The 22,625-nt window shown below is 40.9% G+C and overlaps 1 protein-coding gene across 1 annotated transcript in view; it reads right to left on the reverse strand.

The window, feature by feature from the left end:
* NKD1 (NKD inhibitor of Wnt signaling pathway 1) overlaps positions 1-22,625 on the reverse strand; it is a 107,711-nt gene that overhangs the window by 20,599 nt on the left and 64,487 nt on the right. Inside the window, 1 exon segment of the mRNA XM_086621253.1 lies at positions 17,394-17,451. Within this exon segment, the coding sequence (XP_086477379.1) occupies positions 17,394-17,451 (58 nt within the window).

A 22,625-nucleotide genomic window follows, 5' to 3' on the forward strand; every position in this document is an offset into this window, starting at 1 on the left:
GAGAATATTACTTAAAATACAGAATTTTGAGGTATATCTGAAGAGAGGTCATTTGCTTCATACTCACTTGGACCATAAATGCAACTCCATATTCCTGGAAGTTCAAAGCTAAGGCCACAAAAAGATCCCATAAAAGAAAACACAACATTTGGTTGTCTACTTTAGTCCAGCCTTGTTGTTTCCTTCTAAAATCAACAAGAAACGAAAAGGTGACACGAGCCTTCATAACAAGGACAGTTATATTGACAGTGGTTCTTCATAACTATTAAATACGTCCCTTATTTCAGTGGCTCATGTGTAGCAGTGATCAGGTTCTCACACGAACAGGTCTAACTAAGCTGATAGAAACATTTATATGAGGGGCTTTTGCAATCCCTCACAATCTCGCTCTGGGGAATGTGAAGTAAATGAAAGCTGGGCTGGTATGACCCCCAGCTTCGTTGGAACAGTGGACAACCAATCGAGAAAGAAAAATCCACCCCTGTTATCACATATACTTTTAAATGTATAAAGGTAGATAATGGCAAAAGGCTTCTGCAGTGGTCTTTTACCTGTTAAGGGACAACATCCCAAATTCCATTGGCATTGCAAAGAACATTAGGCTGAGAGCATCAAGGAGCAGATCCTGCACAAGTGACTATTTCCTGCCCCAATGCTCTTGGTTGGGTTTTTCCTGTCAAAACAGTGTCTCATAGAGCATTCTCTCCCTTCCACCACCGCGCTCTTGCACTGTGCTGAAAGCTGCTGGCATGTGTGAAGAGCACCAGAGCTCCCCAGGCCACAGGGTGCTTCAGAGAGGAACTGCACAGAGTTACCTTCTGGTTTCAGGAACAGTCCTTCCACTGGCACGTTTAATAACCTTTCTGGAGGTACAGTTTGTGTCTTCAGATAGGAAGCTTTCACTTTAATGCATAATTTATGTAACAGAGGAAAAAATGTGCTCTGACAAATTAGCTTCTTAAAAAACAAGAGTTCAACTATTGGGGAAGAGGAGATACATCTTGCAGTTCACTCCTTTAGAGAGTTTAAATACTGTATGCCAGAAATTATCCTCTTTGAGCTTTGCTGACCTTTGATCTGAAGAACTCATTGGCCTTGCTGCTCCAGGGAATTATCCTTTGAAATCAGTTACTCATTTTGGAGCAGAGATGAAATGGGGAAATCTGTGATCTCATCCTGATGTCAAGTTTCATTCAGCAAAGAAAAATGAAATCTAAACGAAGAAACTTTAAAGGGGAATATGGAGGTACTGAAACAATATTTATGAGTGATCAAACACTGTGTCTGTGCATATATCCTCATGTGTCTTTTCCAAACCCAATGAACATTTAAAAATGCATACTGGAGTACGACTGTTTTGTCTGAGGAGAGAAGGGTGTTTGGTATCTTGTTTCTATACTTAGTTTTGACTATTGACATGCGCTCAGTTTCATGAAGGATACAAACACATGCTGAACCTAGTTATAAATAAAATGAAATGTCTGTTTGGGACAGTTAAAACTGGCAGCCTGTAAACAGAGATCCACCAGTGAGCCACATGCCAAGGCTCAGATATATTCACAATGTGAACTTCCTTTCAGCTCTGCCAACAATATTAAACCAGACCAGACAAGATCACTATCTCAAAGGAGTGTGGAGATTTAATAGACTTGTGTTTCCAAAGTCTAGGCCATCAGAAATAGGTCCACGTACAATATATCATCTGTGCAAAAATACTTACCTCCCCACTCAGATCACAAGCCATGACAACGAGAACGCTCTATACAGACAAATACATAGAGAAACCTACCCTTGTTGTGGGAATCCACAACTGGAGGGGGAAAAAAATAACAGTATATTTATTGCTTCTCATGGGAATAACCATATGCTCTCAAAAACAATGTTCCCTAACAGAATGTTTCATGAATTGAAACACTGCATATGTTTTCTTTATGATGTTCTCTTTTCTTGTTCATTATTAATAGTCTTGTATTCACTTCTATAACCTTAAGACACTATAAAAATGTGTCTGGACAATATTTGAAATTGGAAAGACAATAAAGGAAAAATATTAACTTGGAAAAATTGTGAAATACCATTCTTTCATGAAAAACAACTGACTGGCTTAAGTGTACTAGCAGATGTTTCTCTCTAAGATTGTTAATTACTACCACCCAATTGCTCGTAATTGAGGTGGGGGGAGGAAGAGAGGGAGAGAATCAACACCAGTTTGAAGGTATTAAGACTCATCTCTGAAGAATTATGTCTTTTTTTTCAGGGGTTTATTCACTCCTAAGAAAAGAAGGGGGTAATAATTCCAACTGCTCCTTAGGAATCACCAAAAAAATCCCAGAAATGAGATAAACTGATTGCTGTGCTGCATGTATTGAATGAGCATAGAATACTGAGCTTCAAATAACCAAACCATTCTTGAACTCACCTCCACCCTGCATCTGAAAATAAGGGGGAAAAAAAAAAAAACAGAGCGCCAAATTACAGCTGCAGTCAGGTAGAAAAGTGACTGTTTAAACTTTCACCCTCACTCAGGTGGCTTGTCATTTCACATTTCTCAGAGCCTCATTCAAGCAAAGCACCATGCTCTGTAACAAACGATTTTCCTTCTCAAAGCAGGGACAGTTTCACTCTGGTTTGCAACTGTACTGAGCATTTTAATGAGATGGATTAAGAGAATCATGCGGCCAGAAACAAAAAAGGATGCAATTCTGATGAATGTTCAGGTCTAAGTTACAGCTACCAAGTCCAAATTTGCACAGCAGTTAGGAGAACTCAGGCTAAAGAAGAACTACTTCAGAAGCTCTTTGGGATGACAGCCATTCCAAAAGGTACGTGATGGATCACAGGGCCTTAACTCAGAAAGCAGAACTATGGGAGAAGCTATGCAATTCCACAGGGATAGATTATGCCTGGACATTACCAGTGACTACTACCTTAACGTCAGGGTCGTTACTGTGTAATTTTTGAGAGAAAGCAGAGTAAAGGTGAAATTGGAGAACTGACAAAAACGCCATCTATGAAATCCAGCATCTGGCACACAAGAAACCAAACCCTTTGAAGTGAAATATTATTAGCCTTCCCCTCAAGTTGGAGAGACTGGATTCCATCGCAATTCTTTAAAACTACTACCAGAAACAAAGGGATAGAATTATCTGTACGTAGGGAAAAACAACAAACCATACATTAGAACCTGAGACTTGTGGGGAGTAGGATAAAAGGAAAATTTAAAAACGCATAGGCATACCAAGACAAAGAGATGAAGTCATAAGCACTTCTGTAACAGCTCAAATTGAACTTCTGTAGCAATATTTGACTGGTGGAAACTGAGCGTCAAAGAGCTGGTCCAACTGAGCTCGGTAGTAAAATTTCTATTGACGTCAATAGTGTAAGGGTTGCACTTCCAATTTACAGATCTAGCAGACACAGCAGAACTTAAAGTCAGAGAGTATGAGGACCAAAGAGATAATAAGAGAATTAATTGTGTTGTTTTTCCTGAAGTCCTCTGATGTCTAAATTATCTGGTGCTGTCAACGGCTTTTTCATTGCAAATCAGTTTTGACAAACATAACTGACATTCTTCGCTGATTGCATGACAACAACCAGAGCAATAATAACTGTGTTTGAAAGCTCAAATTGAGAAGTCCTTTAATTAACAATTACATTCACATTTAGATTTCACGTTTAAGTTCTCCTGGAGGCCATGGATTAAGAAATATCACACCCATTAAGCACACATTTTGGTTTATTCCACAGAGCTGATTGAAATACATCCCAGACAGAGATAACTTTGTTTAAGGAAAGGTCCTCTTCTCCAATGGCAAATGAACATCGGCAGAATAGGACCAGGAAGGGAGTAACGTTCCTGTTCCACAGCCACCAGAGTAAGCGCATAGGAAAACAGGCTCATCCTGGGTCAGTGCCAAAAGCGTGTCTTCAACTTTCTCTGGCTGAAAGCTGAAGCTGATGAATTAGACACACCCTTCAAAACAACAAAGATCAAGCTGCCTTCTCTGAAACTTACTGTAGGGAAATTAATTGTCCATTTTAAGTCCAGTGGGACAAGTCAAAACCAATTTTGCAAGAGCTGTATTAGTAGTACTTTGTACTAGTCTGGGATGGGTATTTCAACCTGAAAATATGGAGAGAAGTCATTTCACTGTTTCCTGTTGCTGATCACAACACAAATTAAAGGTTCAGTTGTGACACAGGGAGTGGAAAAATAAAAGATTCGAGATGTCACAAGACCTAGAGCCAGCACCCAACCAGAGGCAGACAGTTAGGCACAGAAGAGAGGGGTAGTGACTCAGACCATGTGATGGCTCACAATAAAAAAAACCCCAAAAAATAGACAACCAAAAGATGTTTTAAACATTCAGGCATCAGATAACGATTCTAACTGACAAGTCACCACTAGGACAACTGGGAATTGCTAAACTAAAACTCACTCAAATGCCCAGACAACATTCTTCCTCCTGAATAAAAAGCAGTCAAACTCACAGGTCTGTGCAACACCACCTCCCTTAAAGCTTCGCTTCCTTTTGCCGACCCCAATAATTAACACATGTAAGTAGGAGTATTTCCAAGCCTTGATACAGAATACCAAGCTTCTGTCTAGGTCTGGTGTCTTTTTTTTGGTTGTTGGGTTGAGGGGAAAATTTTTTACTATCTCCTTACCAAAAGGATTTGTACTAAAGATGCAGATACAAAGGACAACACCACAGTCTCTCTCTGCTAGCTAGGGTGTAACTCATACATGCTTAAACACTAAACCTAGATTTCTCACACTCTCTCTGGAGTGAGTTTGCTGAAGGGAGGGAGTTTGTTGAATTTTGCCAGATTATGATTCCCTTTTCCAATTAGTTCCCCAACTGGCTGTATTTCATCAACAGCAACTGCCAGATTAAATGCCTTACTTGACCATCTTCACCCAATACACTTTGATGTTCAGTTCTCAAGCTTCAAAATACCTTTTGGACGAAGATCAGACAGCACTAAACAGAATTACTAATTAATTAAGCAAAGTTAAATTTTAAACAGTGTTTGTTGTGTTAGCCAAAAGCCTGAACAGAACAGTCTTTTTTTTCCCTTCCTCATAGGAGATCAAAGAAGATCATTTCTCTCTTCCCTCCCCTATCTTAAAAAAAAAAAAAAAAAAAAAAAAAAACCAAACCAAAAAGGAGGGGGGACACGACAGGATGGGGACGGTGGGGGAGAATCTCCACAAGCTTTGGTCAGAATAGCTCAGGATGATACCTGTAGCAGCAAAATTTGTGTTTGATCAGTGGGCATATCAAAGGCCACATTAACAGAACGCAATCTGCTGTAACTATCTGTATCACTTAGCATGGGTAAGTACTTCTTAAGTGAAAACTGTCACTGTCATATGGACCACTTACCACTTTCTCATAGCATTATGCGTCCCTGGAGCTCTGAATGTGACTGCAAAGTGTTGAATTCTGTTGCTTAACAGTGACAGATGGGGACACCAACTGATCATTTGTAACTCACAGCAAAAGAAGAAAGACCTGTCTCTAAGATGGCCATACACCGCTTTTAGTTAGTAACTGGTAATAATTTTGCTTTCTAAAAATCCCTTCTCAGTGTAAGCTACAGATATGTGTGCTCACATATAATTTTCTCTCTTAAATTTTCTGTCTCTTTGGATTTTTTTCCCCTGAGATTCATAAGGGAAGAAAAAGAAGAAAAAAACCCAGCCACTACATAACCCTTTATTCAAATGAAGGCTGAGTAGGTAGTGTTATTAATAATGTAGGCTTTGATATCAACTCGCTCCCATGTAACTTAGATGTTCAATGGGAAAATCCTGTTACCATCACCTTTGCTATGATAACGGGGCCTCCAAAGGTATCCGAACTGTAAGATTCATTTCATCAGAATTGCTTCCCACAAGGAAGAATGCTGCTCTGACCCTCACAAAGCTCACCTTTTACAGAGAGCAATGTTGTGGACCTGTACTGTAATGTTATTTTGGCTGTGATGAATCAGTTGTGTATCTGACAACTCTCTCACAGTTAATATACAGCGGAAGGCTCAGTGTTCCCATCCTCAGAGCCCTGCATCTTACCCTGAGAGGTGGGGGAGAATGGAAATTGATCCACAACACAACCAAAAAATAATATAATGACAAATAGCCCAGCGTATACGTGTGTGCACACAAGCATACATCTCTCTCCCTTTTCATATTTATACATGGGTGAGGAACAGTACTGAGGGAATACATCACATACTGCGAAACATACAGAGAAATAAAATTCATCAAGGTTTGACCCACCACCTTATTTAAAGTCTAGAGAGCACATAGGATCTCATCACAAGAAGTGATTCCCACAGAGCAAACACAGGTAACTGCTCACCATTATTAATAATTATAGTACAGCCTAAAGACCACAATCCGAGATGGAGGCCCGCTGTGCTATGCACCACTCAAAATGCAGAAGTAGAGACCATTTGGAGCAGGCTAAAGGGAGGAGCCAGCCCTTCCTATTGCTCTAGAGAGCCCGTGTGTTCCTCATCTCAAGAGTCAGCTTCCCACTTGGAGCTTCCCCTTTGGTGGGAAACCCTGCAATAGCCTCCTAGACAGTGTCATTGGGAACGTTCATTCAAATGTAGCGTCCTGAAACCTGGGCAGCAATCACTACTCGCTAGTGGGGCCTGGGCAGGTGGGACAGGGCAGGCAGGTGGGTGGGTGCTCAGTGCAGCTGAGAGGGTCCTGGAGCAGGCAGGGAGAGCAGATTTCATCTGACCAACCATTTGCCAAAAATATCCTTCCACACCTGGGTGGCTGCACTCTCTGCAAAGGCTCACTACAAGAACAAAGAAAACAAAAAGTCTGCAGCACCACACTTTGGTTTCATGCCTCCAAATCTTTAAGAGGGACTATAACTCACCCCTAAATACAGCCCCAGCTGTAAGTTACAGCAAAGCTCTCCGCTTCTCCAGAGCTTTGCAAAAATTCCTCGGGTAGCAGCTCTTCTACTCTGGATACTTTGTTTTACAACTAGTATTCCTTTCCTCTCTTTTTGTTACCTTTACAGTTTTTAATCCTTTTTGGTACAAAGTTGGGCACTTTGTATGACATATTTACTGGTGAAAGGACCTGGATTGCTGGATCAAATTTATAAAGCAAGAAAAACCTGATTACTGGTAGTTTTATTTTTTTTTGGTAGGCTGGGGGTTGAGACTTTCCATCTAACAAGAGCAGCTGGACTCCGAGCTCTTTCAAGAGCAGAAATGTTGCTTCAGGTTCATTTCCACAACCCCATAGTGCTGCATTTATTATTTGCTTTTACTCACAAACTAGTTGTGGTTACAAAAAAAAAAAAAAAAAACAAAAAAACCACACCTTCTTCCAAACAAATGACATTTTATCTTTTTCTCCACAGGAGAATAAGGTTGACTGCTACTTGTGCTTTGAGGTTTGGATATGATTGAGATGAAACATCTGTTAAGAAAAAAGGTGTGTGGGGGGACTTTTTTTCTGCTAAAAATATCATGCCTTTTTTTTTTTTTTTTCCACCAAACTTGAAACATGTGATGAAATCCAACTTTTAAAATATAACCCTGGAGCTACTTGAAACTATAAAAGTCTCCTCAGTATCTGAGGCAAGTCAGAATTTCCACTGTTCAAGCTGGGCTTTTATGAAGAGCAGACTTTAGAAAAAGCTGTAATCTGTCTAGGTAACAAAGGGCACTTGTTCTGCCTGGTGAGGTAAAACTTTGGGTTTCTGTAGCTACTGCAGCAGAAGTGGAGTTGAAGCACACAAAAGCACCCTGAGTGATACACACTTTGAATTTGGAACAGCAACTGGCAAAAGCAATATGCTTTTCACTGAAATTGCCTCTCAGTCTGCATGTACATGCTCGTGTGTTTGTAAGGTTCAGGAGGATGACAGGTTGTTGTGTCTAAACTATCCAGCCCGAAGGTTCAGGCATCTCCTTAGCTTCCATCCATCTAGCTGTCTATATAAAACTATGGCTTCTAAATTCGATCCCAGAAACGCCAGAACTATTTAAACCTGTCACAAACTGTATCCTCACATGAGCCACTCTGGGATATGAAATCCCTACAGGCAGGAGGACCTTACAGGAGCACGCACACGGGATCTAAACAAAAGCCTATTGCAGAAAGCTACCAAAAACGCAGCAAAGGGAGCACTCAAACTCAGCTGCCTGGCTATGTCAAGGTCAAGTCAAATACAAGAGAACTGGCAACTTCAGGACTATTCAGGAGTTGCAGCAGGACATATTCCCTATTAAATGCAGTATTCAAGGTCCCTAAAAATGAATGCAATGCTTCATGTAAAGGCAAGGGATTTGAAACAAATATATTGTCTTCTGAAATAGCAAGGGCCAAAACTTTTTTAAATTACAGAGCACAAAACTGGAATAATTCCATGAACACCAGCATGAGAGTATTATCTGGCCCCAAATCTTTGCCTGGAAATTATGCTCTAGTTTCACATGGGTAAAAAGAAAAAGAAAAAAAAAAAAGAGAGTCACAAGAGAATCAGAGAAGAATGGCATTTTGACTCACTTTTCAAAAACATGTTTAATAAAACCTCCACGAACTGTGGTCAAAGCTACAAGAAAAATAACTGGTAATAATCGTTGCTGGGAAATTAAAAGTAGAAAAGGACCTTTGTTCTTCAAGCAGAATACATGAAACCACTGGTATTCATCATGTTTCCAGAGAGATTGTTTTCAACCTCCTGACTTGTTCCCATATTTCATTCTTTGTTCTCGGTGGTGGATGTCCTGGGGCAAAGTTCAAGTACATTTTTATACTGCTGCACATGTACAGTAACGCAGCCCTGTCTCTGTACCACACACACCAGATCAGCTGTCTCTCATAGATACTCCCAAGCCCATCAGTTTGCCAAGGTATATCTGACAGTAGACCTTGGCTCCCAGATGAGTCACCACGGCAGAGGCAGGCGAGCAGGACAGGCAGACGGACCAGCCCTGGGTGGTGTTACGGGTTTGACAGGCGTTCCCATGTGGTGGGTGGCTAATGCACCAGCCTGCATTCCTGTGTGCTCAGCGAGATCCTTACCCAGCCTAAGCTAGATGAACAGCTCACCCAGATATGCCTACACATGCTACAGTTCCTTCCTCCTCTTAATCACAACGTTGACAGCCCAAGGGAAACACCAATGACGAAGACTGCTTTGGTGAGTCCAGATTACTGAGGCTCAGCCCTCTCAAACTTCACGCACTGAGCACGAGCCTCATATCACTGGCACCTATTTCTCACCCGTATCTCAGTCCCACTACATGGTAGCTTCCCTCGAGCTTCAGTTATTACGTGAGCAACCAGCTGGGTGCCCACGGTCTGCTGCCTCTGCTCCACCGTGATGTTTCACTCACCTTCGGGACATGGAAGACAAATGCAAGAGCCCTCCCGCCTTTAATGAGATCTCCCTAAGATATGTCCTTTTGCGCCCTATGATTCTCTTGCTTCCCACACGCACCTTGATGGTCTGGATCTCATACGCTACAAGAGAAGCAGCTTGAAGGATTTGTAGACTTGGGTTTTTCAACAACTATACCCCTAGGTGACTTTTTGCCTCCTAGCCAATTAATTCATTACTACCTCAGAGCTGAAAGTAAACTAATATTTTTATTGTTAGTTGATTCTTTTTTTAATAATCACTCAGAAAGAGCACTAGCTTCTCTCTGAAAGAAGAAAAAGTTGTCAGTCTTCGCTGGAAGGAAAGAGTACAGAAACCCAATATTGTTATAAATACCAAGCATGCATATAATATTATTTCAAAGCTTTCTGTGTTTAAGGTGTTCACTAAGGATCAACTCTTTCCTTTTTTGAGGCGCTTGTTCACTTCTCTTTTCATTTCCTCAATTTTCTACTGAAGTATTTTTCATACATTACCCACAATTAAGTTAATAATAATTTGGCTTTCTTCAGCCACCATAAAGAATAGAGACTACTTGTAAGTTTGGAAGGTTTTCTTGTGTACTATACTGTGAAACCCTCTCTCTGTCATATTGTAAGAGACAGACATGGATACAGGAAATCCCAGACTCTGTTCTCAGCTTTGCTATTGTGCCCCTGAACCAAACACGCCACTTGCTCACGTTCTGGTATAACAACCTTCCAGCAGTGTAGAATGATCCGAACGCAGAGATCAACATGAAACTATTACTTACAGCAGGTATGATCTTCCCAGTCTAACGCAGAGGATTAATAACCCAGAACAAAACTCTCAAAGCACAGACAAAACACATCATCTATCAAAACCCGTTAGGCAGCACTGGTAGGAGCTGGTGGGTTGTCGGCTGAAGAGAGCAATACCCTTCATGCAGGAACAAGCGCGGCACAGGTGGCAGAGCACACACCCTCCGCACAGCGGTGGCTCAGTGTGAGGAAGAAAGCTCACCCTCCAAGGGGACATAACAGCCTACTTTTCACTGCCTTTCTGTGCTCCGCCTGCCAACATGGGTGGGAGCTGCTAGACACTGTAAAGGTCCATTTGGAAACACCTGGAGACCACTAACTCATTACACACAGGCCATGGACAGCCATTGGATGGCAACACTCTTTCATCACTACTGACCTGGCTGCACTTGAAACAGGAGCTCCAGAAGTAAAAGCTTCTGATCCACATACCAGCCCCCCTCAACTGGAACAGCTAACGTTAAGAAACACTTGTACAATTTTCTTTTTTTTTTTTAAAGTGCCTTATGCCATAAGATTTTCCTCCCACTCATGGCAAACAGCCTACCTGCTTCTTATGATTTCCTGGATCTGTGCATGACCACAGGAAAACTTCTGCTAATCCTACCAGTCTCATGTTCTTTGGTGACTTTTATTCTAACTGCCAAACTAAGCAGTTTTCTCTTGGCACTCTCCGTGGCTCCTTTCGCCCTCCCCCCTCCAAGTGCTTTGGTGCTTCTTCCAATTCACAGTAACCAGCTTATCAGCTTCCAGCCCAGGCAGGGACTAGCTGTTTGTCAGATAATGGTGGCTGGTGCCGGGGGGTCACCCTGAAGCTGAAGATATTTTTCAGAGTTGTTTCATGTCATATTGGGTAGTAGGAAAGGGTACAGCAGAAGCCTTTTGACAGCTGAAAAAGATACAGCCAGCGAGCAAGTGATCACCAGTCTGAGGTGATCACATAACACACACTCCTGCATGGCAGATCTACGGCAAGTGCACAGGATTAGCAACAAGTCATTAAAAGGCAGAGTTCCCATATAACATCCCAGAAGGCTGACCACAAGTGCACTTTTAAGGAAGAATTATTAGCACTCTCTTTGCAGTATCAGTGGTGAAAAGGTACTTGGTTTAAGAGCATGAGAGAGAAGGGACCTTCATTTTCTGCAAAGCACCAAGCCTGCCGCAATAGGACTATGTAGGTAATAACAACGGTGCTGGGATAAAGCAACTTTGCCTGTGTGCGAGACGCAATCCACGTCTTTTCTATAAATACACTGGAATTTCATGTACATTATATACAGAAAGTTATTTAAGCTTTAGATAATAAATGAAACAACCATTCTAACTGAGGCATTAACTAGAAAGCAGCATGTAGTTTGGAATAACTGCCTTTTATTACCCATTCACGGCGCAGCCTAGCACAACACATGAATTTATTACTGCTAAGATATTACCAAAGCACGGTAAAAAGTGTCTCACAGGCAAATATAAGGTTAGCTAAAACTAGCTAAAATGCTTGTTCAAGTTTTCCTTTGCTGACAAGTTTATAAACAATTTGGGCCCAAGTACCATACCTTGCCACCCTTCCTCTGAGTTGACAACCCAATAGATATTCTTCCAATTACCAGTTTTTGAAACAACTCTAGGAACTAATATCTTCACTGAATCTTTCCTGATGGAAAGACAGAGGAGAAGGCATTATCTTGCAACCCAGCCCTGCTGCAGGGTGCTGTGGGGCAGGAACACTCCACCCATGCCCTCCCCTGCAGCTGCAGCCCCAGCAAGGGGGAAGCACAGGCACCTTGGCCAACATCCTCTCTCCACTGGGCTGTCCAGGACATGTACAGCGGGGGAAGCACGTGCAGCTGTGGGAGGGTCCAGGAAGGTTGCAGCGTCGGGCATAAGATCAGCAGCCTTAAACTACTATTTCATTCTTTACTATTGGTTCCTTGTTTGCTTATCAGTTCTTAATAAAGTCAAAAACAACAACGCAGCTCTTTGTGGTGGAACTCTGTTAACCACGTGATTACAGATTTCCTGGAAGCTGGGTGGAGGAAGAAGAGATGAAAGACTGAGTGGACACACTAGTAACATCTTGAAAAACGTGATAATATTAAGAATATAATGAATTGTTTTTCTGCTTTGCTGAATACAGCATGCATTGCAGGTTTAGAAATTCCATAATGTCTTGTAGATGTGTGAAAAGTGCTACAAGTAGCTCAAGTAGCTCTTTTACAGATATTGTAGATTTTTTTTTTCAGCAACAACATGTGCTTTGAACTCTGTTGGAGGGCTCTCTAATATTTATGGGCAAGAAGATGACCTGAATAATTTTGTCCCTTCTGGTACCACATGAGGGACCATCTTACATCGAGGGACTTGGATACATCTGGTTTGGGAAACATACCAAAAAATGGGTTTGTTGATTCAGGTCAAGCTCTGTCACTGTCACTACTTTCAGTAGGACTTTGGATATCGTGTTCAGATAAGGCACCAAGAAGGGTTGGATCTTCTCCAGTCTTTGTTGAGAGAATAATAACCAAGACATCACCCTTGGCTGACGAAACAGGGAACAGATTGCTATCAGCATAAGAGGCAGTTCCTCTGACAGGTACAGGACTTGATTGATCTCACCGGGATGCAAGATTTCTGGCTAGTAGAAATGCTGAGGTCATACTTTTCAGGAGAATAGTGACATGAGAAATCACATTATTGCCTAACTAATTGGGGTGATAGGTTAGGTGTCCTGAGCTTAAGGACTTCACCTTGAACTCCAAAAGGCACCTGAAGTAGACTGATACTACATCCCACTGGACTCCACAGAGTTTGTATTGAAACAACTAGGAAATTGCCTCTTTTCCACAATCAGTCTGTATTAGAGGGAGATTTTCCTGCTTCTGGTTCAGATGTCACAAGCAAGGAGAAAACATGCTGCTCGGAAAAGCTTCTAAATGTTCAAGTGAGAGGATGGTGGAATCCCAGTTCACTTCATAAAGACATGAAGTGGTTGAGATAAGAAAGCTCGAAAGCTCTCCTAGTCTAGCTTTTTTTTTTTTTGCCTGGTCTGGCTTTAGCTGTGAAAATTTCCCAAAAGGTCCAGGGAGAGGAGGTGAAGAGAGTTCTGGAAAACAAGAGCAGGACTCTTGAACAATTCATTAAAAAACTTCCTTATGCCTTGAAGAGCAAAGACAGAACCTGGATGTCATTATTGACCACACTAATAGCAGATATCTTTCTGAGCCACCTGGATGTCTCCATGACGGAACAGTGACTTGCTGTTTGATGCTACATTCACCTCCTGCCTGCCATTTCAGCTTCCTCACTGTAACAAAATGAAAAATATCTCCCAGTGCCTGTGCTAGTTTTTGTGCCTTCTTCCAGAGCTACCTCCAGTCATTCAGTTCTGGCAACCTACTATTCTATCTAGGAAGAGCAAACGCAAGCCCTTTTATCCTAGACATGAAGAGTGATGAAGCACATGCTTCCTGTGCAGAAACTGCTGGACAAGCAAGTTGAACCATGAGAAGATCGTACACAGCCACAGCAGATTGCACAAGTACTCTAAGTTCGGCAAGTGGAAGTCTCTGAAATGCAGTGGGAAAGCACTGTTAAACTTGGAATGAAAGTTGCTAACAAATCCACTACAGACTGTACATCCAGCATGCCCAATTGTTGAGTTGTTAATGAAAGGGGAAGAAGGGAAACAGAGTAAGAGTAATGTAAGAAGAGATGGAGGCTTCCATTGGTGTCTCTTATCTAAGGACTTCACCAACTACATAAGAGAAAATCCAAAAATTTCATCTTAGTGACTTGCCCAGCAGCACAATCAAAGGCAGGTGCTGGATATAATAGACAGTACTGGTCAAACTGTTTCTATCTGAACAGCACTCAGTAAACAGTCGCCACTATTGAGTTCTAACCTCTTGTCATGCAGCAACAGAGTCAACAATCCGCTCTCATGGCTTAATGCTTTTGATGTTTACTTTGTTCTTTCTATAGTTCAAAAGAAAGCACTAATGCACCAGTCCTCTTACCAAATACAATCTTAATCCCAGAATCCCGAGCCTTTTGCTGTTGGCCAGTTAAGTCTGTTAAGACGAAAGGATTTGATCAAGCTTTACATAACAACACAGAAGTTAAATCCAGCAAAGAGAGTTCTTTTTATCTGTACTGCTCAGACAGCTAAGAGGGGGAAAAAAAACAGAGGGAGATGGAAAAAAAAAAAGGGTAATGAACTTGGCTACGTAAAACAAAATAAGGAATTCAATTATTTCTCTTATTGCCACTTTGTCTTTTCAGTGAGTCTTCTAAAGAACTCAGATTCATTCTCCAATAAGGTCTCTGAGTGTGAAGGCCACAACTTTCCCCTAATGCAGAAAAAGTGTGGCACTTTCTGTGCTTTCTTGCAAATCTGAGAAATGTTTCTTCTTCATTTTTTTCCATCCCCACTATGTATTTATGAAGATAGAATACAGTTCATTGATTAGACGCTTGCCTGGTACTTGGTGGAGCCAAGTTCAAGTCTTTTCTTGCCATTCATGTCCTTTGTGAGCTTAGCCCAGCCAACGAGGTTTCAGTGTGTTACAGCTCCCTGTCTCTAAAACTAGTTCTCAGTGATGCTGGTGTTATCTTATGACACGTGAATGTATAATCATGCAACATACATGTGTTACACCAGTACATATGTAAAGATTGTGAGGTAGCAAAATAAAGGTAGAACAACTATTCCAGATGGAAAGATTAATATACTTTCTAGAATATTAATTACATTTTCACACAAAACATTTCTATGCAGAAGAGAGCTATGACAGTGGTCATCTTGTACCTAAGCCATACAGAATTCAAGCCGTGCCCTAACAAAGGTCTCAAATCACGTTTCAGCTTTATTTAATACTAGTATCACAATTTTATGCTAGTACTATCACAGTCATCAAAAAATATGTCAGTAAAAAGTACAAAGTTATACAAAAAGGGTGAAAGCATCCTGCCTTAACCCAATGCTTCTCCTATCATCTGTTAATTATAAGATTTTCAAAATCCTATTCAAGAGAGAAGTGGCTAACACTGTCCCCAGCATAGAAAGCATAGCCTGGAGATCTGAGAGCAGAAGGCATGAGGACCAAACCTCGGCAATCTGCACGCGTTTGCCTGAGCGCTGGGTGGGAACAGTTACCTGCCTCCCAACTGGAAAGATGCCACAGAACAGCTCTTCCCCCATGGCAGCACACAAAGAAAGCACCACCTGCTGGTATTAAATCTTGTCTTCACTACTCAGCTATTTCATGAGACATGAGATGCAACAGAAGTAACAATGTAAAACTAGTGAAAAGACGGAAATTACAGTAGCCTAAAAGGTTTTACGCTCTAATAAAAACAATCCTGCTACTGACTAGTTTGGAAATATTATATATTGGATGTGACATTTGCTCTGCAAGATAGTTCTACACAACAAAGTCAGACAGAGATAACTTTGTTTAAGCAAAGGTCCTCTTCTCCAATGGCAAATGAACGTCGGCAGAATAGGACCAGGAAGGGAGTAACGTTCCTGTTCCACAGCCACCAGAGTAAGCGCATAGGAAAACAGGCTCATCCTGGGTCAGTGCCAAAAGCGTGTCTTCAACTTTCTCTGGCTGAAAGCTGAAGCTGATGAATTAGACACACCCTTCAAAAGAACAAAGATCAAGCTGCCTTCTCTGAAACTTACTGTAGGGAAATTAATTGTCCATTTTAAGTCCAGTGGGACAAGTCAAAACTAATTTTGCAAGAGCTGTATTAGTAGTACTTTGTACTAGTCTGGGATGGGTATTTCAACCTGAAAATATGGAGAGAAGTCATTTCACTGTTTCCTGTTGCTGATCACAACACAAATTAAAGGTTCAGTTGTGACACAGGGAGTGGAAAAATAAAAAATTCAGAAAAATGAAACTATTCACCTCATTGACATTTAATATCCTGTGTTAAGCAGATTCTCCTATAGTTCTGAAAATTAAAAAGCCACCTTTTATTAGAGATATGTCCTACTATGAGCAGAAAGGAAAACTGGTGAATTAAATACTGAAACACTTTTAACAAACGCTGACTCCATCGTGGCAAGTGTATCTTGCTTTTGTGTTTAACAGTAGCCTACAAGCACCAGCTGAAATTGAGCTCCTGTGTTATGGGCACATATGAGCGAACATTCTTTGTTAGCTACAGACATGCCAGAAACATGGGCTCCAAGAAACGCAGCGTATTAACACATTCCACAGGTAAGGAACTGGAAGACAGACATTCTTAACACAGAGAATCTTTCAAGTCCTCTGTAGACAGAAGTCTCTACCACCAGAAACAAATGACTGGATTATATTAGGACAGAAATTTCCAAGTTAAGCTTGACATGGTTCATTGCTCTAAACAAGCTGGGCATGTTTTTTCCACTAGCCTGGAATATAAATCTAGCACACAATCCATGCAACCACTTATTATACTAGAGAGATTCCCAGAGACTTTCTGAAGTCTTATTTCCTTGTTTTTTTAAAAGAATGAGCAACAATGTCCCCAACCTAATCTCTTCCGTTCATCAACCCCCACTTGCCCAACTGACCTTCAAGGTATCTCAGATATGTTCTCTGGCATGCAGAATACAGTGTCCATATTCAAAGTCCTCAAAGGCCCTTCCCACCACAACAATGATTCCATCTCCACTGCAAGGAGAGGCCTGATCACAGAGGAAGAGATGAGATGAGCCTCGAAAAGAAGTTTTCTGAGGCAATAATGATTCCATTCACATTCAAGAGAAACGTAGTGAGCAAGACTCTCTAGTCTTTATTAGAAATTAATGAAGGAGTTTCTAAGCCTGGTTTGTGTGACACAGAATGGCGTGCAATGCATCACTAAACCCAATGCTAACAATTTCAGCAACCACGTTTACCACCTCTGCTGGGGACAGTGATATTCACACTACTGCTACAAATGCCAAGAGCAGTACCTGGAAGGAAACTGAGAGACCTTGAGTTAAAACAATTGGTCCCTATGATACAACTGTGTGACTTTTTTCAATATTAGGAGGAAAGTAATAATATTCCATCTTAACAGTTTTACCAGGCAAACGACACATCAGTGTATCAAGAACCACGCTCTCATATATGCATTCCCACTCTGACTTGTTCACTGACTTACTCCAATATCCTTTAATATTAACCAAGAAATTTTATTCTTTAAATACCTTCTAGATGAAAGTGTTCATCACCAATAGCGTCTCTGTAGCCTTCTCCAGATAAATCCTGTTTAAAAAAAAAAAAAATAATGACAAATATACTATATACAAAGTGCTGAGGTGTTAAGAGTATGTATTTATTATCACTAGGATTAACTTAAAACACTAACGAGAGCACAGTTGTTTTCCAGGACAGAAGTCAATGACTTTATTAGTGGTAGTCAATATATTTGGTGCTTTTTTACAATGCTCTGGACATACTTTAGGACAAAAAATTAATGGAGATTGTACAGGAGAGAGAAAAAAATAAGTGTTCATACTCAAATCCTTTTACAAAGTGGATTAATATTTAGCATTTCAACGTTCTGTCAATCAAACAAGATTTAAAAAACTCCAAATGGAAACAATAAAGGAGAAATAAGCCCTTCACTACCCACAGAGGAATGTTATCACTTGGTTCCACTAACAAACAGAAATCTTTCATATGCCAGAGGTCAGCCCAGAAAAGCAGATACCAGACTCTGAAGAGCTGCCTGATCCTTCAGTCCCAAAATTAATGAAATTTTGTCAGCCCCAGTACGTCTAGAGCAATACAGAAGCAGATGCCATAGATATGCAGAGGATCTTATACCCAAAAAACATTTCTCTAATGGTGCTGAAGTAGTAATAAAGGGCATCAGTGGGATTTGGAGTTAATCCTGCTTACAAAGACCCTGAAGAACATTCTTACTCTCTTATTAGCAGACTCTTCCAGCCCCATGCCCCCCATCCCACCTAAACCATAAGCAACGACAGCTATCCTCATGGTTTGCCTTCTCCCATTCATTCCGAAGGCTCCAGCATCACCATAACGTCACTGACCTTACATTGTAGTCTGGCTCCCTAGATTCTCCACAAACACTCTCTGCCACTGACAAATAGCTATGGTGATAAAGAAGGATACGGTCCTAAAAAGCTGGCAGCCTACACTCATGGCCATTTTAACTTCACCTGCAAAAACATACCAGGAACACAGAGCCAGCATTCTCAGCATCAATCTGTGAACTGGAAGTTGACAATATGGAGCTTTTTGCTCAAGATAAGAATAAGGGAATAACCTGTGAAAATTAATGACTGGTTGTATTAATTAGCTTTATTGTTAAGCAATTTTATAATGATAAAAGCAGTTCACATCTTTCTCTTGAAAAAGCTGACAGAGGTTCTTTTCTGTCTTCCATGTGGCTGAATGTTATTCTTTGAGACTAGTTATCAGAAAGTAACTAAGTCACAAAAGCATATCTTAGGAATTCTTCAGTATTAATTTCTGCAACAGCATTTAAAAAATTATATTTCACAAACACTACTGGGTAGCTAGCCCAGAGACCCTGAAAATATTGTTCTGTTCATGAGTAGATACCCTGAAATAAAGTTAGAACTTAAAGGCCAAACGGCTCTGAGAAATGCTGGCAACCTAGCAAGGAATGCTGGGATTCTGCACAGCACAATGTTGCTATAAAAGCTGTCATTCTGGATTTCGCTTTCCAAGAAGCAAATCACAAAAACTATTTTCTTTCCTTGATTTTTTTGTTCCAGTAAAAAAGGTCTCTTTTTTTTGAGCACGTGTTGATTAATAGCAATCATTACCTAAAAAATTATGGAAGAAATGGACAGTGAACGAAAAGAAGTCATTAAATGTTGGCATAACTTATCCTATTTCTGCCAGAATATGGTCTTTCCAAGGCCTTGTAAAAGTCACTATACTTTTGTTTGATCAAATTCCCCCACGTCATCATTTTCCATGAAGCTTTGAGAGCACAACTCTGACTGCTCTCGTAGATAATGAGATACATAGAAGTGACTACATAGGCATGTATGGCACCTCTGTTCTCTCCCACAATGTTAAATATTTAATAACTTGTTTGTTTGTTGGTTTTGTTTTTTTTTTTTATTTATACTAAACTCAGAATTCCTGCTCCCTCCTGCTCTCTTGGGGAAAAAAAAATATTTTCTGTTAACCTGATCCACAAATACATAATGAGTAGGTATGATCTTACTTGTGATGTACCTCTGAGGAGAACACTATCTAGCTGGTAGACTTCATCTCTTAAAATTTTAGCAAAGCAAGCAGTGCATCTGGGTATCGAATGTTGCCTGTTAAAATGATGTCATTAATTTCATCCTTTACGAAACCCACGAGTCATTAATTTGTATGATTTTTCAAAAGACATCACTTAAAAACGAGCATACATTTGTTGACGTAAAATGCACCACCAAGTAACTCAATGGAAAAGAGTGGAAGAGAGAATTGTAAAACAGCAGAGTGAAACATTAATATTCATCAAGCTAGATTATTTTCTCACTTTTAATCATTACATGGGTCTTAAGTAAATATGTTTTATATTCTAGTCTAGTTTCTCTCCTTCTCTAGCTTCTAGTTATTTAAGTAGTAACTTAATGCAAGCAAATTTCCAGTAAGTGTTTCTGCCTTAAACCAAATTATTATAAATTACTGAAGTCTAGAAAAGAGTTTTTATGACGTTGGACCATAATACAACTGTTAAATGCCATATAAATTGACAATCCATCCTGAAACTGATGAGAGTAACGTTTGAAAATTTTAGTGACACATTTAAGCAGAATTCCTCAGCTCTCATTCAAATGTGTTCGTCTGTGTGTGTAAGATTATGACATGTATTATCTCTGATGGACAGATGTGTATCTGTGAGAAGTGTGGGCAACTAAGATTCTACAGGGGAAAAAAAAAATGAACGAAAAAAGAACAAAAGAAACTAAATCATTATTATCATCAACTCTTCTGTCAAAAATACTGCAAGAGAGTTACCTGAACATTTTTAGTACCACTGAGACAGATGTCACAACTTGGATAAATTCCAAAATGCACCTGCTTGAGAAAAGGACTCTGGACAGCGTATGTAAGCTCACACTCAACAGAAAGTACAAAAGCTGAGCAAGCAGAGAAAACAATTCTGACCACAGCTTGTACCGCATAATGACGTATCCTCCCAGTAACCTGTACAAGTGCCTTAACGTGAATAAAATAGCGCGTCCGCCCCCAGCTACCCAAACTCAGCAAACAGGCTAGAGCACAAGAAAAGGGTAAACGCGTAAGACGTAACTTGCAGCTGAAGCAGTTCTAGTGGGAAGCAAATGCTACAGCCAGGTAGCAACGTTTGACGCTGGGGTGAACTGTGTTCGAGCACAAAGGAGACGCAGGCTCCAGGGGTGACAAAACTGTCTGGCCAGGCTCTGCAGCATGGGCCTCGCCGAGCCCCGTGCAGCTGCGGGAGCCCGGCCGGCGGCGGGAGCGGTGCTTGCCAGAGCAAGAGCAACAGCATTTAGGTCATCGGTAGCTGTACATCACTGTCCTGACACGATGTTTTAAATCACAACGCTGCGTTTCCAAACTGGAACACTGAGTCATGAGACAACCAAACCAGACGTACCCTGTGAAATACTATAGAAATGAGGTCAGCGAGCACTTGAAAGAATAAAGAAAAGAAACATTTACATAGAATGATTATTCCAGCATGCCATTCCTATAGGTTGGTAAAGAGGAACCCATCTAGAATGTCTCTATCTGGAGTTTCCCAGATACTAAGTTTGCCTCTGTTAGCTAGCAACACAAATCACACAGAATGACGAAGATTCAGGCTCAAACATCTGCTTCAAAACTCCAAACGGCTGGTTGCCTGGCCTGAGTAGAAAGGACCTGGTGTCCCACATGTCCCATTCTGATAGGTGCCACTGTAGTCAGCTCAGATTTAAGACGGTGGGGGTGGAGAGAAGAGTTAATTAGTGCAACTCCCTCAGAAATGCTGCTGAGTATATACATCGACAAGGAAGAAAAACAATCTTTAAAGGCTCCCACACCCCAGAGCTTCTATTCAGTTGGTTACAAGTCAGGCAATCGTCACTCGCTTCCCACCTTTGCGGTGCAGGCAGGCTCCAATGAATTCTAACTCGCTGGGAATTTTATTTTTTTAACCCCAACCTCAGCCCCAACCACTCTGTGCAGCTTTCTTACTAATACAAGTCTCTGGAGTCTAAAGGCCAGACACTCACTCTGGGGCTTCCAGCTATTGCCTTCCTTTTCACCAGCTATCTGAAAATGCCACCATCCAAATCCTCACCCATCATTCTGCCTATACCACTTTATTCCTCCAATGCCTTTGCTGGCTCCCTTTCTGCTTCTACATCAAGGATGAGCTTCTTGTCATCACCTTTCAGGCTCTACACAGTTGTGTTCACCTTCACATCTCCCAGTCCTACCTCCTAGCCCCTACACCCACTGATTCCTTTAATCTTGGTCGTCAGTATGACTCTTTCTACCTGTCCCGGCTTTGCGTTTTCGTGCTGCCCTTCCCAACACCCAATAGCCAGTATGTAAGAGCCAAAGCTACAGAATGGAAACAGAGCGTGTATTTTAGCAACCCACATGTGGACTAACATGGTGTTAAATACAGTTTTGCTTTTGGTTTAAGTAGAGACAGCTACATCCATAGAAGTATCGGATATATCAAAGCATAACCTTTGATTTACGTAGGTTATCATGATATGAAGCACATTTTTTTAAAGTTTGGAGCCCCCTACTCCCTGTATTACATCACAGTCAATATTGTGTTAATTAATATTTTTCTAAAAGGTGTTGCTCTTCTCAAGTAGAAACAAGTTGTTTTACCTCTCCTCCTTCAAACACCTCATTAAAATCCTTTGCTTTAGCCTCAGGATACTCAATTTTGCACATTTTTGGCAGAAAATACGTACACATTTCCTGGTTTAGTGAAGTACTTATCAAGGTATCATATCCACCACTTTCCCCAAGTAAAACATACACAAAATGACAAATTGTCAACCAAGAAAACTTTTCTCCCCATTTTTAACCATCTGACTGAAACATGTATTTTTCTCTCTCTTTATTCTCATATTGATGCAATAAAGTTCCAGTACTTTTGGAAAGAGCAAAGTTGAAGAAACGCATTTCACAACAGGACTGCAAGGGATAAGATATGTGGTAACTCTAGTATCTTGTGGGGTAGATTTTATAATGGTTTTAAAGTAGCTGCCAGCAAGAATGCCGTGTCACCTATGCACAAACTTCCATTCTTGATGTAGACAAAAATAAACCCAAGAAACAGAGGTTCAAGAAAATGAGGATGCCCTTTGGCCTTTCACCCAAACAACTGCGGGCTCTGTCAACCGCTATGTGGCTATTCCGAAAGCTTCAGTATCACTTGCAGGAAA

Source organism: Tauraco erythrolophus, chromosome 15 (assembly GCF_009769465.1).
Source record: "Tauraco erythrolophus isolate bTauEry1 chromosome 15, bTauEry1.pri, whole genome shotgun sequence".
NCBI classification, from domain to species: domain Eukaryota; kingdom Metazoa; phylum Chordata; class Aves; order Musophagiformes; family Musophagidae; genus Tauraco; species Tauraco erythrolophus.